The sequence below is a fragment of the Xenopus laevis genome, chromosome 3L (genome assembly GCF_017654675.1).
Source record: "Xenopus laevis strain J_2021 chromosome 3L, Xenopus_laevis_v10.1, whole genome shotgun sequence".
NCBI classification, from domain to species: domain Eukaryota; kingdom Metazoa; phylum Chordata; class Amphibia; order Anura; family Pipidae; genus Xenopus; species Xenopus laevis.
Genome location: NC_054375.1, coordinates 70,038,406 through 70,061,258, shown reverse-complemented (window position 1 = coordinate 70,061,258; position 22,853 = coordinate 70,038,406). Strand labels below are relative to the sequence as shown.

Here is a 22,853-nt window from a genome sequence, read left to right as displayed (position 1 = left end):
AAAAAGTGTACAGGGAGAACAGTAGAGGGCTAAATACACAGCCCTGAGGCCAATAACAATTCCCAAACTTTTATGTACATTAGAAAGGTGGATTGCTCAACAAATGTAAATGCAGATGGTTTGCTGTTTAGTAATCCCAAAGACAAGTCATAGCGTCAGTTCTCCAGGAATGCAATAAGAGTCATTGGAAAAGCCAACATGTCAATTTAAGCCTAAAGTACTGTGTCTATCATCTGAACCTCAAAAGAGACATTTCTCAATCAGATGCTTTTACATAGCCATGCACTATAAACAGCTAAAACCAGAATTCTGATTTTGGATGCAAACTTAAATAAGTCAGAGAAAAATATATTTTGTAACATTTTTAAGTAAGCCAACTGGAAGCTTATATGGAAATCTGGCTGCCAAGATACTGATCTGTATTACATTTCACCCAAGAATATGGGTTATTGCTATTATGTAGAGCAGACACATTACACAACACTTTACAGAGAGCTTACAATCAGTCCCTGTCACATTCATACACCACAGGGCCAATACTTTAGACCAGGGCTGTGCAACTGGAGGCGATTGGGACAAATCTAGACATCCAAAGGATTTAATTAGCCCACAGTCTCTTAAAGGCTCCATAGACTTCACTGTATGACGTTTTCATTTTATATTAATCTGGACCTCGTACATGTTATTTGAGATATATAATTAGCCCATTACATCTAATAAGCTGGACAGCACTACTCTAGTCACTGTGTACCCTTGCATCCTTGCACAACAGGTAGCAATTTAGAACTTTGCACTATCCAAATCTTTCCATAGAGTAGGTTAGATATAAACTGTACTAAATAACAGAGCCAAGCTATATTAAAGTGAAGATGCACAGACTGGGGGATATGAAAACGGACAATCACAACATGGAATTTACTGGCCTCCAGTTGTATAGCACTATGCCATTATATTTTATATTACTTTTTATTACAAATAGCGTTAAACCTTTTCTGGATATGCTGAATTACAACTTCTTGCTCACAATCTGTTTATAATCTGCTCTGCTCAAGTGCTGAATAATGTGAAACCTCCTGCAGACAAACAAGAGCATCACTTTTGCTCATCTTTTATTTAACTTTCCATATTCAAAATCCTGTAAATCCCAAATGTAGTCATTTTGGAATGATAAAGGGTAATAGGGTATCTATAAGGTGATGTTGTTTGTGTTGGTAAGGAACATAAAATTGAAACATTGGGAGGATATAAACCCATAGAGCAGTTGCCTGACTTTTCTTGTTCACATTCTGCTTGGAGGGCCTGCATTTGGTCAAGGTTGGCTTGGTTACAAAAACCTAACAGTGATGTATCAGTCATACTGTATATCTGAGAAAATCTAGGGCACATCATAAAAATGTTCAACCCAAATTACCTTGAAGCTGGGCATTCTATTTAGAAGAGCAAACAGGTTTTCTCCTTAAATTTCAACCTAGTGCAGGCCGAGACCTTCTGTAAATGCTCCAGTTGCACTAGTATGCAAACCACTAACACAAGTGAGACATACGAAAATTGCTGATTACTATAAACCTACCAAGAACCAGGTGTATCACTGATTTCTTCTATTTTTGGGATCTTTGGACTGGGAACATCAGGTGAGTTGCAAATGTTCTGTTCTTGATTCAAATCTTGAGTATTGGTCTCAGCCGTTAAATCCACAGAATCCGCTTTCCTGTGGTTTGTTTCTTTAAGACTTGTGTTAAAAATTTCAGCTGGGCCTCCAACTTCTTCAATTACCATCCTTCTTAAAGGTTTCTAAAAAGGGCAAAATAATAAAAGAGTAAAAAGCAACATCAAAGTAAGAAATTATGCAATTACAACACGGATTCATTTTGTGTTGAGACTGTTTTATTGTAGTTTTAGTCTGTTTTTTTGTTCTTTAAAAAATATTTAACATGGAGTTCCTGTATTTCTTTTATAAAGCTTTTATATAAAATATATATCTGTTGAGACAGCACTGTCCAATTTGGCTGAAAAAAAAAAAAGTGCACAATGTGACAGTGTAAGATTTCTAAAAATGCCATAGCTTTCTCTAGTTTTCATTACAGAGGTGAAACACCTTACAGTATTCATTGCCTCCAAATAAAACAGAAGGAAATGTATATGGGTGTTTGCAACTGTAAAAAGGTAATTTAGAAATAAAATTAATGTGCAACAGTTTAAGACTTTAGGTCTAGATAAAAAAATGGTGATTAAAGTTGATACTGAAAAAGAAAATATGGTCAATTATATTTTTTGTAAAATCAAAACAATGAACATCAGTGTATTTACACATATTAATAGTTGTATACAACAAAACATTTCTTCGATGGAAATAGTTTATCCAAGGTAATTGTGACAAATGTCACATGCTCAAAAGACACCAGAAAGCAAAACTGAGCTGTAGTTTTGGTCAATGAGTTATCAATGGATAAGCGGTGTACCAAATCCCCTTGCAATCTCTCGCAAGATTCCAAATAAGCTGAATCCTTATTGTAAGGATTTGGTTCAACAGACCCACAAAATTCATGTGATTTTAAAGCATTGGCAAATGAACAGGATTTTTTGATACTCACCGTTAAATCTGTTTCTCTGTAGTCGATATGGGAGACACAGGGAACGAATGGGGTTAAGCTCCACCCTCTAGGAGGCAGGACTGGCTTAACCCCACACTAAACCAATCACATCAGTTTGTACCAAAGACACTGCTGAATAGGTAAACATATAACTGCAGAACTGGTAAACCAGGAAACCTTTTTCCCATCCAGACCAACTGGTCAACTCACATTAGGGACAGGAAGCCCTGTGTCCCCCTTATCGACAGATTTAATGGTATCAAAAAAATCCTGTTTTCTCTGTCGTCTCAAGGGGGACACAGGGAACGAATGGGGACTTTACAAAGCAGCCCCAGAACAGCAGGGTGGGTAGTGAGAATTTGTGACACGTCATTGCACGTGCAACACCTTACGGCCAAAGGAGGCCTTATTGAGGAAAACGTGTCAAGACTGTAACATTTGGTAAATGTATGGACCGAGGACCAGGTAGCTGCTCTGCAGATCTGATCCAAGGAGGCCGCATTGCACCATGCCCAGGAGGCTCCGATCGATCTTGTAGAGTGGGCTCGAATTGTCTCGAGGTGACTTTCCCTTGGATATGCTGATGGTTTCCTTCAACCATTGTGCAATCGAAACCTTGGAAACTTGCACGCCACGCCGGGCACCAGTGGGTATAACGAAGAGAGTCTGGGAACGTCTGAAGGACTTGGACCATTCCAGGTACCAGCGAAGCACTCTTACCACATCTAGGTTATGAAGTCTGCGCTCCTTATCGTTCTTGGGTTCAGGACAGAGGGATGGTACCACAATTTCTTGATTGATGTGGAAAGATGACACCACCTTTGGGAGGAATGATGGAACTGTGCATAGAACTGCCTTGTCTTTTTGGAAGACTAGGAATGAGGGGTCGCAGGATAATGCACTAATTTCCAAAACTCGTCTGGCAGATGAGATCGCCACCAGAAAGACTACCTTCCAGGTTAGCCATTCCTCAGAAATTGCCTGTAAAGGCTCAAGGGGGGGGGTCTAGTAGAGCCTCTAGAAAGATATTAAGATCCCATCCTGGAGTTGGAGGCCAAAATAGAGGAGCAATATGCACTACTCCCTGCAGAAATGTGTGGACAGGATTCTCCATGGCTAGGCGTGACTGAAGTAGAACAGACAGTGCCGACACCTGGACCTTCAATGAGCTAAGTTTAAGGCCAAGCTGTAGGCCCCTTTGTAGGAAGGATAGCACCCTTGGCATGTTGCATCTTCTGTATTCGTGTGCGTCTCTCTGTACCAGTTCCAGTAAGTGTGCCAAACTCTGTGGTATGCCTTAGATGAGATAGACTTGCGTGATCTTAACATTGTGGCAATGACGTCCTCCACTATTCCCTTTTGTCTCCAGATGGAGGCCGCAACAGCCATCCCATCAAAACGAAGAGGCCCGGGTTGTGATTAACTATGGGGCCCTGTCATAGCAGATCATCTCTGGGAACTAGCCGAATGGGTTGTGCTATAGACATCTCCTGAAGATCCAAGAGCCACGTCCTCCTGGGCCAGTAGGGAGCTATAACAATTGCTGTGAGATGGGATTGCCTGATCTTCTTTAGTACTCGGGGAAGCATGGGAAGAGATGGGAAGACATAGGCAAGGTCGAACTGTCAACAATGGGTCATTGCATCCACTCCCACTGCTAGAGGGTCCCGCGAGTGGGAGAAGAATGTTGACACCTTGCGATTGGCTCTGGACGCCATTAGAATGATCTGGAGTTGTCCCCATTGACTGGTTAGCTCCGCAAATTAAGTTCCCATTCCCCTGGATCTAGGAAGTTTCGGCTGAGAAAATCTGCCCTTGTGTTGGATACTCCTGGTATGTGAATGGCGGACAATCTTACGGAGTTGGACTCCGCCAAGTTCAATATCAGTTGGGCCTCTGCTAGTGCTGCAGGTTCCTCCCTGCCAGTTGATGTATGTGACTGTGGTGGAATTGTCGCTTTGCACCCGAATTGCACTTGTCTGGAGATGATGTGACCAGTGGGAGAGGGATAGTCGTACTGCTCGGAGTTCCAGAATGTTTATTGGTAGTTTGGACTCCCCGGGAGACCATAGACCTTGTACGGACAGATTGTTCCATGTAGCGCCCCAATCTTGCGTCTGTTGATAAGACTGTCCAATTTCGGAGTGGCCCCTGATTGGCCCAAGGACAGATTGTTCGGATTGAACCAACAGAGGAGAGACTCCCTTGTTGACGTAGGGTAGAGCCGGCAGAAGAGTAAACCGCTCTCAGGAACCCTTCAAGGCGCCTGTCAGATGGATCTTTAAAAGCTGCGGCATCTGTGACTGGCAGAGCTGTAAACTTGGATAATCGAGACACCGGTGCGTATACTGAGGGGGGGCATAGACCACTTGTCTACGAGTTCCCTTGCGAAAGGATAGGACTTAGAGAATTTTCGGGTAGCCTGAAATTTCTTTTCAGGAGAATTCCACTCCTCTTGTATTATGCCGAGGAGTTGTTCATGAGAAGAGAAACATTCTGAACATTCTGTCTCCTGAACAAACTAGAAGATTGGGACTGTTGAGAGATTTTTAACACCTCTGTTACTCCCTTAATGATATGCTCAATATCATGTGGAATATCACAGCCCTTGGCCTCATCCTCAGACCCCTCTTCTGCCCCTGAAGAAACCTCAGAAGGAGGCAACTCGCACTCCGAGTGCGAGGAATTTTCTCCCGCTGATGAAACGTCAGAAGGAGTGTGTGTGCTAGTGTGCCCTTTAGCCGGATATGGCCGTTTTCCGCTAGATTTGGAACCAAGCTTGGCAAGGGCTCTGCCCAAATTGTCTGCAATGGAAGGTAGACTCTGTAGGGAGGCTAGGGACTGAGATAGCTGAACAGCCCAAAGTGGGGCTGGAGGTTCTGTGGAGGGCTCAGCCATGGCATCCTGCTGATCTATATCCCCAGCAGTGGTTGCAGATGGGTCAATTGCAGGGCTGAGAGAACCTCCTGGGGAATGTGCAATGCCCTGCCACTTGGAGCAGGATCTGCAAATGGGCTCTCCTTGGCCCCCGGGAATTTTGGCGTGGTAGTTTTTGCACGCAAAGTAAGTAATTTGCGCTGCTGTTACTGGTGCTCTCCCCCCGCCCTGGGAAACAGTCCCCCTGCTTTACCTTCTGCCATTACAGCAGTAACAATGGTACCTGCTGATGAGCTTGGGAGCAGGAGAAGCGAGCCTTAATAGAAGCTTGCTGCAGAGTGTGATAGGTTGTAGAAGTCTGTTGAGCAGAGCCGTGTGTCAGCTGGCGAGGCTCCGTGAGGTATGCGCTTATCAGCGCTGATACGCCAGCAGAAAGGTGCGCTCTAACAGCAGGTGCGAAACAAAATGGTGCCTGGAGCATACTGCCGAAGGCCCGCATGACCCTGCGTTCAACCGGACAAGATGTTGCCGGAATGCAAGATCCTCCTCCCTCCCTGTCGCGAATGAAGAGAGGCAGAGGATGGAGATGTGCGTTGCGAAACCCCCAGGCGCAAGAAGGAGCGCATTTTGGGCTGCGGTCTAGGATGAAGCTTTCCAGGCAGCAGCCTCCTCCCTTCCGAAACTGCGGGGACGCAATTAAGGTGCAGAAGGGGAGCCCAGAGGGAAACAAGGGGAGAGCAACCAGACATGAGAAACATATGAGAGAGATAATAAATACTCACTGCTGCCCCGCACCGTTCAGGCCTTCTGCCTTTCCCTCAGCGGTCTGCAGGAATGCCTGGATAGTCGTTATAGCCTGTAGGGCTAGGTTATAACTCCGGTGCAGTGTCCCACAAGGGAGGTGTATCTAAAGGAGACAGGTAGCCCTGCACCTGATAACACCCCTATGACATCCATTAACACAAGATACTTCTTGAGTAGAAGAGGATCCATCCTTCTAGGAAGCAGGACACTTAAAAACTGATTAAATCGGTTTAGTGTGGGGTTAAGCCAGTCTCCTGGCACACCCTTTAATAAATCTAAGTGTCCTGCCTCCTAGAGGGTGGAGCTTAACCCAATTTGTTCCCTGTGTCCCCCTTGAGACAACAGAGAAACAGATTTTTTTTGGTTGACAAGTGATGCAACTGTCACCCCCCCCCCCCCTGAAAACACTTACTCTTTTTTTTTACCCGAGGACTGCAGCCCTTTTCTGTAAATGTTATGGTGGCAGCACTATCTTGACTGCTCTCCTAGGGATCTCTACTGCAGGTAATGCACAGTACAGTAAAATAAATAAAAAAAATGTTTACCCACAACCGTATGGGACTTAACCTCTAAATGCGAATAAACAATATTAGATAGCCAGGGCCATGCAGATTATGTTAAAAAGCAATATTTATTATCACCATGCCAAAATTATTAAAACCATTTAAAATAAGCAGCGCTGCTTGGGGGGTGGGGATCCCATTATTCCTATTTTGCATATATTATATACAATACAATATAAGAGGCTGCGTGCACGCTATAAGTCGAAGACTCCAATATATGTCAATTGCAATCAACTGGATAAATCCGTAATTAAGTGTTCATGGAATGAGGAGAGCGATGAATCATCACGGCTGTAGTGTAAGTCGCCAATAAGGTGCTCAGTTTGATGGTAGAAAAGGTGATTAATCCAGTTCAATTATGAATAGGATATCAGGATGTAAAACGGCATGTGAGGGCGGAGCCGGTGTGGGGTTAATTCTTTGGTGCCCAGAATAATTCAGTCTTAAATAGTGTGGGTGTAGGCACTAGAAGGGGAAATGTCCCCTATGCATTTCCAATGGACATCCAGATCCTGGTATTATGGTGGTATGGCAATCGCTATATGATCGTATTTATCCCACCGCTCTGCAGCGGACCGCTGTACAGAATAGAGAAGATACTGACCGTGATGGATCACCTCCCAGTGTGGGTGTAGGCACTAGAAGGGGAAATGTCCCCTATGCATATCCAATGGACATCCAGATCTCTTGACAAAGCCGCAGGTAGTGGCGAAACAGCTGTCGAGGCACAGCGCTGCAAGGGGAATTGTGGTCTCCTGTTTTCCTTTTCTTGAGGATGATGTGCATCAGAGGCATAAGTGATTGCGAGAGTCGGATGTGAGTATGGAGCGTTGAGCAGCCGGTGTGGGAGGTGATCCATCACGGTCAGTATTTTGGCATGGTGATAATAAATATTGCTTTTTAACATAATCTGCATGGCCCTGGCTATCTAATATTGTTTATTCGAATTTAGAGGTTAAGTCCCATACGGTTGTGGGTAAATATGTCAATATAAAGCAAATGTGGACACCTCTTTAATGCGGGCCTTACTTGGCTGCTACTAATTGTATGCACCTTGCTTGGGTTATATGGATATTTGATTAAAAAAAAAATCTCACTATATTACACATATGCTGGTCCTGGACAGGTTATCCCTGAAAAAGATGGGTGTTTGGGAGAGATGGGGTAACACGACAATATACAGATACAACTTACAGTGGATCTCAGATGTGGAAGCTTTTCAACTGTATTTATTAACTTTCTCTGGTTACTATCCTTATTTCCATTTCTGTCTTTTTCGATGCTCCTTAATTCCTAAACCAGAAAATAAATTCAAGTTAACTGGTATTATTGCAGCTTGAATTTATACTAAAACATGTGTACCGTTACATTTTCTGGTCAGAATTACCACATTTATGTTTGTAAAGGTCATAGATATATGGATATTGGAGTACTTTTTTACGGTTGCTTCCCTTCTGCAACCGATTCAATATTCGCCCTTGATAATGGTTACACAGTTAACATTTCCAACAGTACCAACACAAACAGCAAATATCTGACTCAGGTCAGTGCTTTCAAAAATTACTTTGCTATCTGCACAATCTAAAATCAAAATATGCCTCTGAAAAGAAATATCTATGGGCAGAGGCAATCTGCAGTATATAATGAAGTCTAGCAAAAATTAATGATAAAACAATCATATTCTTACATACCTGAGATATTTTAGCTAGTTCCAGAACAGCTTGTTTGTTTCCAGGATCCAATTTTAAAACCATTTCAAAATCTATTAATGAAAAATAGTTTTAAAAGTCACAAATAGTAGACATATATTATTTCATCAGAGGAACTGTTGATTACATAATGACTGACCATAGAAATGCCAATGCCTTGCCTTGAACACACTGGACAGCTAGGACAGTATCGATTAAAGGCAATATCTACTCAAATAATGTTTTTTTCCCCATAATGAAAAAAAATGCAATTTTAGGCAAGTTTTTTGTTTTATCAACAAAATTATTTTAAAAATGATTTATAAATGCAACTACAATTTAAAGCAGTATCTGTCAGTGTTTTGCTACTCCCTTTGCAGGTTGCTACAGAACCAATGTATCCAAAATTGTCTATCCTTCATCTAAGACTCAAATGAAGGCCTGAGGTTTTGGGTCTGGTAACCAAAGAACATAGATGGCATTGTGGGAATTGTAGTTTCAGCACGTTACATATTTGTACAAGCACTTAGTTCTCCATAGGGCAAATTGTATTTGCACCTGCATTTCTCACCTTCTTTTGCTTCTTTTTGCTTTCCAAGCATTATACTGGCTGTTCCTCTTCTAGCAAAAGCTTTGCAATAAGATGCATCAAGTGATATGGCTAATGTACAGTCAGCCTCTGCTTCCTTATACCTTAAAAATATAATCGAAATATAATATTAAGTACATATGGGCACTTATGTTCGGTGTGCCATCCAGATCTGTTCTAAGCTAGAAATGAAGGTCCAATCATACCTGTGCAGGCAACTGACCAATTTGGCCTATTGTCACCACAAAAATGACAATAGTAGTTGAGCTGCAGTCCACCTTTTGTTACAGGACAAGTATGTTATTGAGTGGAACCATATACAAGGAAATGTTTGTAACCCTACTTTACTGCAGGTTGTACCGTGCAAGCACTATTTCCTTGTGGGCAAAAGAGTGACATGCAGGTATGCAGGACTACTTTCTTGCATGTTGATGCACAACATTCAACTTCATGTACCACTGCAAGTATTTGGACTACCTGCTTGTACTATAGTATATGTAATGTCAGTAATTCAGACAAGAGGAAAAGAGCCTTTGAAACACAGTTATGTAATGTCAGTTTTTTCAGTACGGTACAGGTTTCTGAAGGGAGTGCCTAAATATGACTATATGACTGCCCTCTAGTGTTGTGTAAATGTTGGGCCATAATGTACAGACCTAGTAGTAATTAAGTAAGTAAAGCAACTGCCCTTCCCGATTAACCTTGAAAATGTTTTACTACTCATCTGAGTTGCTTTTTTAGTTCAGCTGAGTGGTAGGAACCTCTCCGGGAAATCACAGCTAATTCAGGCACTATCTGGAACAAACTCATGCTACCAATGTAAATGGATTATAACTTAGGCAAATCTTAGCTAACACCTACCTGAATAAGTTCAATGAACCACAGTGATTGGATTTTATTGATTTTTATTACTCTTAAAATGCCTTCCCTACCTCTCAGCTGATGTTCAGATGTGTGGTGAAATGTTTTCAAGATTACTCAGCAACTCCATTTGCTTTAGATTTTTTTCACTACTATAGAGTAACCCAGAACACAGTTTGGCCAATATTGCAATAAATGTGTGTTATAAAATATACACTAACATACATATTTTATAATAGCAGAATTGTGAATTAAATTGTATTCAATGTACTGCAAATTTTATATAACAAAAATAAAAATAGTTTTGCTCTCTTTTATTCATAAGACAACAAATATTACTTGCTGTTTATAAATACTGCCTTGGAGCTGTTTGATTCTCTTTGTGGTGGTGCACAGACAACTCAAACTGAGAACGACTGAACCCCAACCACTTTGTACTTGGGCTAGGAATAAGTCATTAATTTTGTCCCCAATTATCGTATTGCCATATTTGAGGATAATTTGCCCTGACACAATTACACCATGCATTAGTGCACACATACAACTTTTTTGTTTTGTTCTAAAAATGTTTTTTTGCAGTTTGTAGATCAAGTATTCCTACCACTTACCACACTACATAATTTCTTTAATTTAAACCATGAGGTTTGTAAGTTACCAAAAAACTATGTAAAGCAAACATTTAAGAAAGTCCATATTTACATTCAAAATTAAATACTTACTTTTGAATTTTCAGGTATGCCATTGCTCTATTTGCAGGTAATAATGCATTTGTGTTGTCTGCTTCCATTCCCTGACTATAGCACTCAATGGCAATTTCATACTTCCCTTCTTTAAAATATGCATTGCCCTAAGAAAACAATAGACAGTCAATTCATATTCATTTTTGTCTGGTGTTTTTGAATTGAGTAAAATGATTGATAAAGATAAACAAATATTTTCAGTTTTAACGTGGAAACAATTTGCGGTGTATAAAGAGAGAAACAAGTACTCAAGCAATTTAATAATTTAAAAGCAAAGCACATTGCTCACATTTCCCTGAACCCAACTTTTACCAGTTAATGAAGTTGACAATGACAGGTTTGTCACCACTACTCCCAAATATACACCCATACATCCAAACTCGTTCACTTCTGTATTCTATTTGATTATAAATTATTGCATAGGTTAGTGTACATACACTGGTCAATCTTAATGGATAACAACTGCGTGAAATGGACTGCACCTGCACGATGCAGCCATACAATATGGCTCTATTAAGCTGAACCTCCTGTGGGGAAAAACTATTTTACTATAATATATGCCTTTTAATTCTAAAGGTCATAATCTGTATTGAAATAAGTAATTTGCCCCATCCAAAATAAAAAAAAAAAAAATAGAAAAGACTAACCAGATCTTTTTGCATAATAGCTTGTTGTTTCCGCTGCTGAATCTCTATTTGTTTTTTTTCTTCTTCATTTTCAACAGTAATTTTGGCTTCTGTGGCCATATTTTCTTGGACATCACTGGCGGATGAATACAGCTCCTAAGAAATACAACCCCACCAAATATATATATATATAAAAAAAAAAAAAAGTTTAGCAAAAGAAAAATTATAGTTATAAAATTATTTTCTTTCCCACCTTTTGTGGATTACTCATTAATAAGATATGTTAAAATGCAAAATGTAATGCTTGATTAAAATAAACATTAACAGACAAACCTTATATAGCCTTTCCTATTTCAGCACAAATAAACCTATGTATTTTTATAACTGAAAGGCAAAATTGTTAAATAGTGACAAAATACAGCAATCTCTGACCTATTTAAAAACAATATTTAACTAGAAAACAAATGGCAAATATGTGTCTATGCTTACATGCATGACTTTGGTAGTGATACGTTTAATATTAGTTTATCTGATTTCAAATGTTAACTTTGCATATGTGAATATGTAATTTGAATTAATTGTAATTGAAGTGTTTAACATTGAGGAAAAATCAACAAGGTGTAATGTTTGGTTGTTTTAAACTTAAATTTTTTGCACGAGCCACTTTCGTGGAGGTTTTTGTTATCCCCATTACAATAATAACCATTTGTGAAAATACATATTGAGAATTTTAGCTTTCATTTGGTTTCAATTAATTGGCATAACATATAAAATGTGGATATTAGCAGATGGTTGGCACTTGTCACTTTAAAACCACAGGGGTAAAGAGGAATAATCTTTACAAACATTGTGAGATTTTTGAGTAATTTGAATAGCAGTAAAAACCTGAATTTAAATATAAATCGTTCAAAGGGGGTTTCCTTCACTATATCTTGTATACAAATAATTATATCCTCCCCCCTAATCTATTTAGTTTGGTTAGAGCAAATTTGTTCACTAGTAATTGTCTAAGCCTGTTTGAATGTTTTTATTAATCCCAAAAACAATTAAACATTTAAACGACGGATACCTTCAATTTAAAATTACCTGGTTAATTTTCCTTAGTTCATTCTTGGCTTCAAAATTGTTTGCAACCAATTCTAAAACTTTTTCATAATCTGTAAAGAAATAAAAATACAGTTTATTTATCACTGTTATAACCAATATTAAACTCTTTCCCATCCACCATATAATTTGCATGCTGTAAAAGTAGTTCTGGTTCACTCCACATTTTTAATTGGGAAAATAAATCTAATATTTTTCTCTGCCCTCTTGCTGTCTGATTCGACTGCAGTTGTACATCACAAATTAAATAATTTAACACTTTTCTTACATTTACTCTGCCCAGCAGTGGTGTTCCTGCATAAAAATGGTAGTTTAGGATGTGTTCTATAGCTTAGCTAAATTTTACTTTCTTTCTTCCAAGATTTTATTTAAATTGTTTGTTTTTTTGAGGATTTTGAGCTTTTCACATGTACATTACTCCTGTAATTATAATTGCATTAAATAAACTTAAAGTAACAGATCTGACTGAATGCATTTTTTGTTTTTAAACTCTATTAAAGCACCAACCTTCCTTTGCTCCCTGTAGATTTTTAAGAGCGAGACGAGCTGCTCCTCGGCGAGCATACGCTTTAGCATAATCTCTATTTAGAGCAATCGCAAGATTACAGTCAGATTCGGCAACAGCAAATCTGAAAGATAAACACAAGGCATCTCATTGTGAAAAAAGCTGGGGATATACATTTAAAAATATGAATAACACAAGTGAAGAGTCCACATAATTACTAGGTTTGGACTTACTTTTTGAGTCGAAAGAAAGCAGATGCACGATTTGTTGGTAAAATTGCATTATAGGGATCTGCATCCATTCCTCTAGTATAGCATTCTATAGCTTCATCATACTTTCCACTTTTAAAATAATTATTTCCCTGTAGCAAAAACAATGTTTATTTTGAGATTAACACAAACTATTGTTTTTAAACTATACAAACACTATACACTGGAAAGATATTACAATTTCAAACCATAAAATATATACATGGCTATAAGAAGGCAACAAATAACTTGGAGACATTCAGTGTCGGACTGGGACACCAGGGGCCCACCCAAAAACATTAGACCAGGGGCCCACTCAGTACTATTTTTCTTCCTCTCCTCACTCAATCTCTATTCTTTACATTATATAAACTATTATTCCATCTATTTAGCTTCATAGAAATAGGGAATGGCCATGAAATAGGCCAAATGTTTAACAGCATGAGGGCCCACTGAGTTTTCCTGGTATCCCGGTGGGCCAGTCCGACACTGGAGACATTTATTTCATCCCCCCCCCCCCCCGAGTAAAATAAGAAATTTAAATTTTTTTCCCAAAGCCGGCACTCCTTTTTGGAAAAAACTGCACTGGCCAAAAGGAAAAAAAACTATATAAGCACCATGCTGCCATTTTATTTACCTCCCAGGTATCCACTGATTGGACAGTTGAGTACAATTTCCTATTCCACTGCATATGGGCAAGTGTCTGTCAGTTCTAGGAATGCCTGGGAAAAGGTAAGTAAAATGGCAGAATCCATTATCCAAAAAGCTATGCAATATGGCACTGCCTTTTGTAATGGTGTCCTAATAAAAAAAACAATACCAATAATTTTTGACTTATTTACATTTTTTCTCTGCATGAAAAGGGGAGGAAATGGAAATGCAATTTTTCTGAATAATTTGCTTCCCAAAAATAGATTCCATATCTGCAATTAAAAACTTTTGAGGTTTCAAATTTCTCACAGTAGAATTTCATTTATAGAGTGCCAATACATCCTGAAATCCATTACCATTGTTCCTTTTTCATAAAGCTAAGTCGGGTAGCTCATTGATACCATTGAATCCATTATTTGGAAACCCCCAGATGCCAAGCATTTTGGAAAACCAATCCAATGCTTGTATTACAAGTATGAGACCCGTTATCCAGAATGCTTGGGACCTGGGGTTTTTGGGATAATGGATCTTTCCGTGATTTGAATCTTCACACCTGAATTATATTAGAAAACCATTTAAACATTACATAAACCCAAAGGGATGGGTTTGTTTCCAATAACCATTAATTATATCTTAGTTTGGATCAAGTACAAGGTACGGTTTTATTATTACAGTGAAAAAGAAAATAATGTTATTTGAATAAAATGGAGTCTATGGGGGACGGTCTTTCCGTAATTCAGAGCTTTCTGGATAAAGCGTTTCCAGATAACGGATCCCGTACCTGTACTCACACACATACTCAAATATGTAATTGGTGCTCTCTGCTAGTGAACTAAACTCTCTTAAAATACAGAAGAGATTCAAAAGTCCAGAATATAAAAAAAGTTCTCAGAATATAAAAGTATTAAAAGTGTATTGGAAACAGGGATGTTTCAGGACAAAATACTGTCTTTTTTGAAAAACACTTTAAAAAGGAGCAGTGTGTTGCTCTCAAAGAACCTGGACATTTGGATCTCTAGATTTGTAAAACCATAGCCAAAGGTTTGGTCATGTCTCCAGCATAAGCTTTCACCATGCTATGGTATTTCACGATTCATGCTGTGAACTCCCTCCGCTGGATGCTTGTTGTAACTGCACAAGGCCACATCCTGTACAAATCCAGCACCTTACTAAGGCCAGCAGTGCATTTGAACCTAACTGGTTACAGTACTACCACCATGTGAACTAGTGCAATGCTTTGTGGAAGCCAAGACTCCATTTTACAGCTCATGGTGTGGAAGAAGCACACAGTTTCCATTCTTCTCCCAACGGTAGCATCGCTGGTAAGCAACTAGACTCAAAGTTGCACCAAATCACCTCCCAGCTGCCAGCACCACCAGAAACATTGCTGCATAGATATTTCATGCCAGCTAGTGTTTGATATTGCAGTTACATGTTCACTTTTACATGTTTATATATTGTTTGGTTCATTGCAAACATACTTATTATATTTTGTGTTATTTGTTACAGTTTCATCTCTCCACTTTCAACTATTCCCCTTGCCATCCAGTAAAATCTACAGACTTCTGTTCTCAGTCTCTTTATTGGAGTGTGGGGTGGTTTAGCTGTAAATCAGTCTGCATAATGATGGAATTGGATATGGATATGCGTCCTCCGCAACATCTATGAGGTCTGCAAACCACGCTCTTCGTGGCCAATAGGGTGCCACTTGGATGGTTTGAGCCTTTTCCCTTCTTATCTTTTTGATGACCCTTGGTAGTAGGGCCAGAGGAGGGAAGACATAGGCTAGGGAGAACTTCCACTGGAGCACCAGGGCGTCTACTGCCCATGCTTGTGGGTCGACGCTTCTTGCTATGAACTTTGGGACTTTGTGATTGTATCGTGACACCATCTAGTCCACCTCTGGAATGCCCCACTTGTTCACAATCAGTTAGAAAACCTTGTGGTGCAGGCTCCACTCGCCCTGATCTAAGGTCTCCCTGCATAGATAATCTGCCAACCAGTTGTCCACTCCTGGTATACTGCTGAAATTGCCGGTATTTGGCGTTCTGCCCACGTTAGAATCCTTTCTGCCTCTGCTAAGGCGGTCTGACTTCTGGTGCCTCCCTGGTGGTTTATGTAGGCCACTGCTGTCACGTTGTCTGATTGCACCCGTACTGGTCTGCCTTGTAGGAGCGCGGTCCAGTGCGCTAATGAGTACGATATTGCTCTTAGTTCTAGAAGGTTGATCGGGAGGAGTCTTTCTGTCTGACTCCAGATGCCCTGGATTGTCTTTTGATTCATCGCTCCTCCCCAACCCTTTAAAATGGTGTCTGTTGTTAACACTGTCCATGTTTGGTTGGGGAAGGGCTTCCCTAATGTCATCCGCTGCGGTTGGAGCCACCAATCGAGGGACAGCCTGACTTCCTCCGAAATTGTTATTTGCCTGTCTAGGTTCTCCCGACCCCTTCTCTGATGTCTTAGTATCAGCTGTTGTAGGGGTCTGGTGTGAAGCTAGGCATAAGGTACAGCTGGAAATGTTGTCACCATTGTCCCTAGGGCCCGAATGGGCGTTCGAAGTGGGACTCTGTCGGACTGTTTCAGTATCCCAATCCTGTTCTGAAGAGTGTTGATCTTGTCTCCTGGAAGGAAGACTCTTTCCTGTGTGGAATCTAGGATCAATCCCAGATATTCCATGTTCTGTGCTGGAATCAGATTGGATTAGTTGTAAATGATTACCCAACCCAACTGGGTCAGAGTTTGAAGTATCTGAGAGGTGTGGCTGTTTGCTAACTCTCTGGAAGATGCCTTTACGAGCAGATATTCCAAATAGGGTATTACTGTCATGCCCCTCAGTCTACTGCCGCCATTACCTTCGTGTAGATGTGGGGTGCTGACGACAGTCCGAATGGTAGAGCTACAAACTGCCAGTGGTTTCCCGATGCATAGAACCTCAGAAACCTGTGGTGATTTCTGTGAATGGGTATATGGAGGTAGGCGTTCTTTATGTCTATTACCGTCATGAACTCGTGTCTTTCCATGGACATTAACACAGATTGGATGGACTCCATTTTGAAATGTGTTTTCACGGTAAGGTTGAGGGACTTTAGGTCCAGCACCAGTCTGTAGGATCCATCCTTTTTGGGAACGATGAAGAGGTTGGAATAAAAAACCACTTCCTCTTTCTGTCTGTGGAACCGGCTGAATGACCCCGGATCTTGCAAGATCTTGGACAACTGTTATGAACGCCTGTTGTTTGGGTTCCCTCTTGGGTATTCGGGATATGAAGAATCTGTGAGGTGGAATTTGTGACAAGTATATCAAATATCCGTGGGATATTACTTGGAAGGATCCACCGGTCCGTTACTTGACTCTGCCACACCGGCTTTGGACTGTGTGGAGGCCTTTGCAAGGGGTTGAAGGGAGGGGGTTGTGGTGATTAATGAAGAAGCAGGCAGACACCCGTAATAAAGATTTCCCCCTCGTCGTGTCCTACCTGCTCAGCCAGTGTTCTTCTGCCCTAATGAGATATAGCTTCCCAGTGATGTCAGGCTGGTGCAGACCTCCATAGAGCGGGAACAACAGCCTGGGGAAGAGTGAAGCATGCCTGCAAACCTGTGTACAGTGGTAAGGCAGATGGGCAAGTTCCTTTTAGGTGCTGTACCTAACTGGCTGATGGGAGCTGGAGTCTAGAACTCTCTGTCTCCAGTGTGGCATGACCCTAACCGAACTCCTTAGATCATTTGTTCCAGCCACTAAGTGTTGTGTCTCCTTCTGAGGACACTAAAAGAAACTGAATATAGGAGGAGGAGGCAGGGGATGAAGCACAGAGCAGGAGGAGTCACTTTTCACATGTTAGTGTCCACTCTCCAAGCTACAGGATCTTCATCCCCATGGTGCCTGTCCCCAATATAGGTGAGAAATTTACATTTGGTCATCTGCCTAAAAAGGGATCGCTGCTTTCACCCCTCACACAGAACAATTTTATTGGCTTGGGTGCAGGCACATGCAGCTGATTTTGGCTTAGAATGAAAACTCTCGCGTTTCTTCATCAAAGTAAGCCACGTGTGCCTGTTACCTGAGCCAATTCAATACTACAATGTGGCATTACCCATAATATAGTTGATAACCACAGCAAAGTAATACACGTGGAAGTAAATGAAAAGAGGGCCATTATTGCTGAAGCAGATGATAAACATACATTCATTTTTCACTTTGAGTACTCTCGTATTTAAGTAAAATAAATATAAAAAAAATCTAAATTTTTCTTACCTTTTCTTTCTCTGAAAGTGCTTTTTCTGTGTCTACAGTTATTGCATCTTCATCTCCACATTCCGAATCTGAGGACGTTTCATTGCTGTTGTCTTTATCTATATCTTCTAGAGCTTTGTCCTAAACAACAATAAGCAAACAGAAAACATAAAATTAACTTTAAATGCAAAGGCCAATTCAAAATAAATTACCTCTACGGATTGTTTCGAATAAAACTGTGTGACTATGTGGGCCTTCTTATGTATGCATTATACTTAAAGCGATACTGACACATTCCTATAAAAATCATACAAGTAAATGCAGCACAAGGAATAGTTCCCTGCAAAGCACCCCCCAGCAAAGCCTCCGCAAAGCCACCCCCAGCCCCTTTAAATGGTATTCTGTCACGGAACATGTTAATAGTGCTGCTCCAGCAGACTTCTGCACTGAAATCCTTTTTTTTTCTTCAAAAGAGCAAACAGATTTTTTTTATATATTTAATTTTGAAATGGAGCTACACATGTCAGTTTCCAAAGGTGCCCCCAGCCATGTTCTCTGATAAACTTCAGTCACTCTTTAGGGCATGGACAAACATGCGGTCCACACCGCGGATTTTAAAAAAGCTGACCGTCACGTAAATACGCTAGCGGTTTCAAGCTTAGGCAATGGCACATGCCACTAGAGTAAAAACCACGTCGCGAACCGTGGCGAAGATCCACTTGCTGCAAAGCAAGTTTGTGCGATAACCCCCTACATTTCACACCCCCCCCCAGCAGCCCTTCTGCAGAACAATGGGAAGGTAACCAGATAACAGCTCCCTGACACAAGATAACTGCTTCCTGATAGATATAAGAATAGCACTCAATAGTAAAAGTTCACTGTCCCACTGTGTCTCCTACAGTTACATTGAGTAGAACAAACAATAGGTTATTTGAATCAGATGGAATCAGTTCCATCATGAAGTGCTTGCTCTTTCTGAAAGCACATGACCAGGCAAAATGACCTGAGATGGCTGCCTACACACCAATAGTACAAAAAGGAAAATGGACTTGCATTTGCAAAACTTAGCTTTGTTACAGAACACCTTTGTGTACTTTATTGACACCATTGTTCAGGCCTTGAAAAATTTAGCAATTTTGCCCCAGTGTTTGTTTTTATTTGCAGATGAGATCACAATCAATCAGACTTGACTTGCTGAATGAGCTCATATTAAAAAGTGGGGTATTTGTCCTTTAACAGATGCTGCTTTTCAGCACATATGCATTGTTAGGCAGATATAAGCTCCAGTTCCCCAGCTGCATATAAGCTTGATCTTCGATCCTCTTGAAGTAAGTGATGTCGGTGACCATACTCTAAACCAGTGATCCCCAACCAGTAGCTCGTGAGCAACATGTTGCTCTCCAACCCTTTGGATGTTGCTCCCAGTGGTTTCAAAGCAGGAGCTTATTTTTGAATTCCAGGCTTGGAGGCAAATTTTAGTTGTATAAAAACCAGGTGCACTGCCAAACAGAACCTTAATGTAGGTTGACAATCCACATAGGGGCTACTAAATGGCCAATCACAGCACTTATTTGGCACCCCAAGAACATTTTTCATGCAAGTGTTGCTCCCCAACTCCTTTTACTTCTGAATGTTGCTCACGGATTCAAAAGGTTGGGGATCCCTGCTCTAAACCCTTTGTCGTGGTAACAGTTGGAGACTAACTAACGATAGGACATCACTACAAAATGCAAGGTGTACTAACCTTTTTAGCTGCAAAACAAAGCATAGCATGTGACAGCACAGATTTTAGGAGGATTGTGAAATTGTAGATGATATCATCTGATTGCCAGTACAGGGTACAAACATAAAAATATACCAATTAAAATATTTATACTAAATGCTATATATTGGGTAACATACCACATCAAGTTTGTCCCAATACTCATAATCAAGTAACTTTTTCTTGGGGTTAAGACAATCTTCTTGGCTCTTTTCAAGTGGTGGTTTAGGCTTGCTCTTTTTCTTTTTCTTGAAATCTTTATTTCTGATAGGAGGCAATATCTGGGTATGGGGTAAAAAAATGGTTTATTTAGTTTAAAATGTAAAACCAGAGTAATAATCTACGTATGGGCATACAAAATAAAAACACGGAGCACTCTTCTCAGCATTTAATATACAAATGCATATACAGACAAGCAAAGCTATCAGTGTTCCTTATTTGTTCTTGAAATTGAATTTTTGTATTTTACATGGTTTATTTTGTAATAATTTATCACTGACCTGGTTTTCCACACCTGTCTGATTTCTCAGCTTGGCATCTTTTTGCTTGATATCCTTTTCCCAGCTTTCCATCTCCCTCATAAAATCTTGCAGATCTTCAGCATTTTGTTTCATCTGCAGCTGCAGTTCAATTGCTTTGCTTGGAGAAGACATTCTGTAGATCAGATGTTTTTCAACCTAAAAAAAATAAATAAAAAGTGTGAGTGGGGGTCCTCTGAAAAAATCAACTGATGCCAATATTGTAAAAGAAGTTAAGATTCCTTTCCCATAATACCATGAGATACATCTAAGCAAATCCCCTTGACAAAGGCCTTGGTGCCGAAACGTTGGGGCCATTCTCATTTTTCTGGTAGGTGTATCCGCTCCCTTGCTGATTTCTTGCTTGCTGCATATAACTAATGGGTGGTTGATATTCTATGCTACTTTTTAACATTGTCAAAATTATGCCATGTTTTGTAAGGCGTTATCTATGTAAAATGTTTTTCTTGAACAAAGAGTAAAAATTGATTTTTAAACTACCCTTTTTGCCAAATTGTTTTTTTTTTGAGTGTGCAAACATGCAGATGAATCAGTGACATGGGTTACCTGAGGTAGGGGTAACATTTGTTTCTGCACCTCTTACTAATCTGAATTGAATGCTTTTGGTGTGCCCTCCATTTATTATTAATTGTGTATACATCTAAGCAAAACATGGAGGATAGCTTATTTATGAATTTTGGGACTATATGATATACATTTCTATATACTATACATCTTATATAGAACAGCACTAGACAAATCTCACCTTGCTAGACAGTGGCCCCTCTTGCAAAGTGTATGCCAGGGATCACTGTTCACTCTCTTCCAATATATGCTCGTGGCCTTACCATGCCACAAGTTGCCAACAGCAACTCTGCTATATCAGCCTGTATGTAGTCTGTATTATTCTTAGTGCAGTAAAATGGCATGAAACCTCTTATTTCAACCATAACTTTCTTCCTTTAACTAACTGCTTGTAAATAAATTGGTAATTTACCCCAAAGGTAAAGGAAGGAACCAGAGGAACCACAGTATTACTACTTGATATCACTTTTCTGCATATACATTCCTTTGCTTCGGTTAAAAGAAAATACAAAAATGATGGCTAGTACTTCTAGAGTTTGAAAACTATACTTCCCGAACAATGTAGGTCTCTTAAAATAATTGCACAAAACAGCTCATGTGTAAAACCCTGCTTCATGTAAATAAACCATTTTCATAATAATATATTTTGTTAGTATGTGCCATTGGGTAATCTTAAATAGAAAACTGCCATTTTAAAAAAATAAGGGGGATCGTAGGATTCAAGGTGCACACAAACCATACATGTTAGATCACATGAGCCAATTAAATTACAGTTTTGTCTTTTGCTTCCACACTTCTTCCTGTTATAGTTAGAGCTGCAGTATTTCTGGTCCGGTGATCTCTGAGGCAGCACACAGATAATCATAAAATGGTGGTTTAAGGTAAGGGATGTTAAAGGACAATATTTACTTAAATATATATACCAGTTTGGTGAGATTCTTTAATATGCCACTTAATTTGATATAAACTGTTGGTTAAATATTAATTTTGGGGGTATCGTTTTCCTTTAACCCTACTCTGTGTGACTAACATGGGGCTTAGATTGTAACGTCCAACAGTAAATAGAATGATGTATCATCTCTGTAAAAGGTGTTGGTGCTCTATTAACGACAGATAAAAAATACATACACCTGTAGTGTAAAAATGATTGACACAACATGGAACACAGAAAACCGAGAGCGTGAACCTTAAGGATAATAAATTGTCACTTTGTATCATTAGTGGCCTGGCTAGGGAGGTCCTGATTTCAGGATTGGATCAAGTGCAATCTTCAAACATGTAACTTTAAAAACAAACTGGGCAAGTGACTGCGGCAAATATCTGTTTCTCCGACTATATAAAATACATGTTGAGGTTGGGTATTTGCATAAAATCATTTGCAAAGGGTTTTGTATATCTCTAGTTTCTAGGGCAACATGAATGTGCTGCGGCGGTCCAGTCATTATTAAACAAAACTCCCACTCAGGCCCACAAATAGGATACAGTGGACGCCTCAGACTAAACATCTATCTCGGGTAGACATGCAAAGTATCAGATTGTGAGTAAAAAGGAATTTTTTTTGCAAGTACTCACACTAGACCCCACGAGCTATTTTACTCTCAGGAACACATCCGAGCAGCACAATCCGAAGCAGAACGTGGTAACACAGCAACGGCAATCGTAGGTTAACTTCCTGCACATGGAACGTCCACAGACGCGTGACGTCACGCCGACAGGGCAAGGGCGTGCGCGTTTTCACTGGACTGGCAAAGAACCGCCGCAACTGGAATCAGTTTTATGCACTTCTAGAAGCTTGCACGTAACCGAGGCAAACAGACCTGAGACAAATGCTGGATTTTGCTTCAAATGCCCTTCTTATTCGGAGCGTTCAATATAACTATTCCTCGGATGTTTCCACTACTTTTTTTATGC

The 22,853-nt window shown here is 40.1% G+C and overlaps 1 protein-coding gene across 1 annotated transcript in view; it reads right to left on the bottom strand.

The window, feature by feature from the left end:
* The window catches only part of rpap3.L (RNA polymerase II associated protein 3 L homeolog), a 32,719-nt gene extending 9,937 nt beyond the window's left edge, over nucleotides 1–22,782 (bottom strand). The window contains 13 exon segments of the mRNA NM_001091056.1: nucleotides 1,571–1,791; nucleotides 8,030–8,128; nucleotides 8,527–8,597; nucleotides 9,095–9,216; nucleotides 10,693–10,820; nucleotides 11,361–11,495; nucleotides 12,426–12,496; nucleotides 12,951–13,072; nucleotides 13,182–13,309; nucleotides 18,099–18,218; nucleotides 19,980–20,120; nucleotides 20,340–20,516; nucleotides 22,515–22,782. Coding sequence (NP_001084525.1) covers nucleotides 1,571–1,791; nucleotides 8,030–8,128; nucleotides 8,527–8,597; nucleotides 9,095–9,216; nucleotides 10,693–10,820; nucleotides 11,361–11,495; nucleotides 12,426–12,496; nucleotides 12,951–13,072; nucleotides 13,182–13,309; nucleotides 18,099–18,218; nucleotides 19,980–20,120; nucleotides 20,340–20,492 — 1,511 coding nt within the window. The 5' untranslated portion in view covers nucleotides 20,493–20,516; nucleotides 22,515–22,782.
* Between the last annotated feature and the right edge of the window lie 71 nt (nucleotides 22,783–22,853).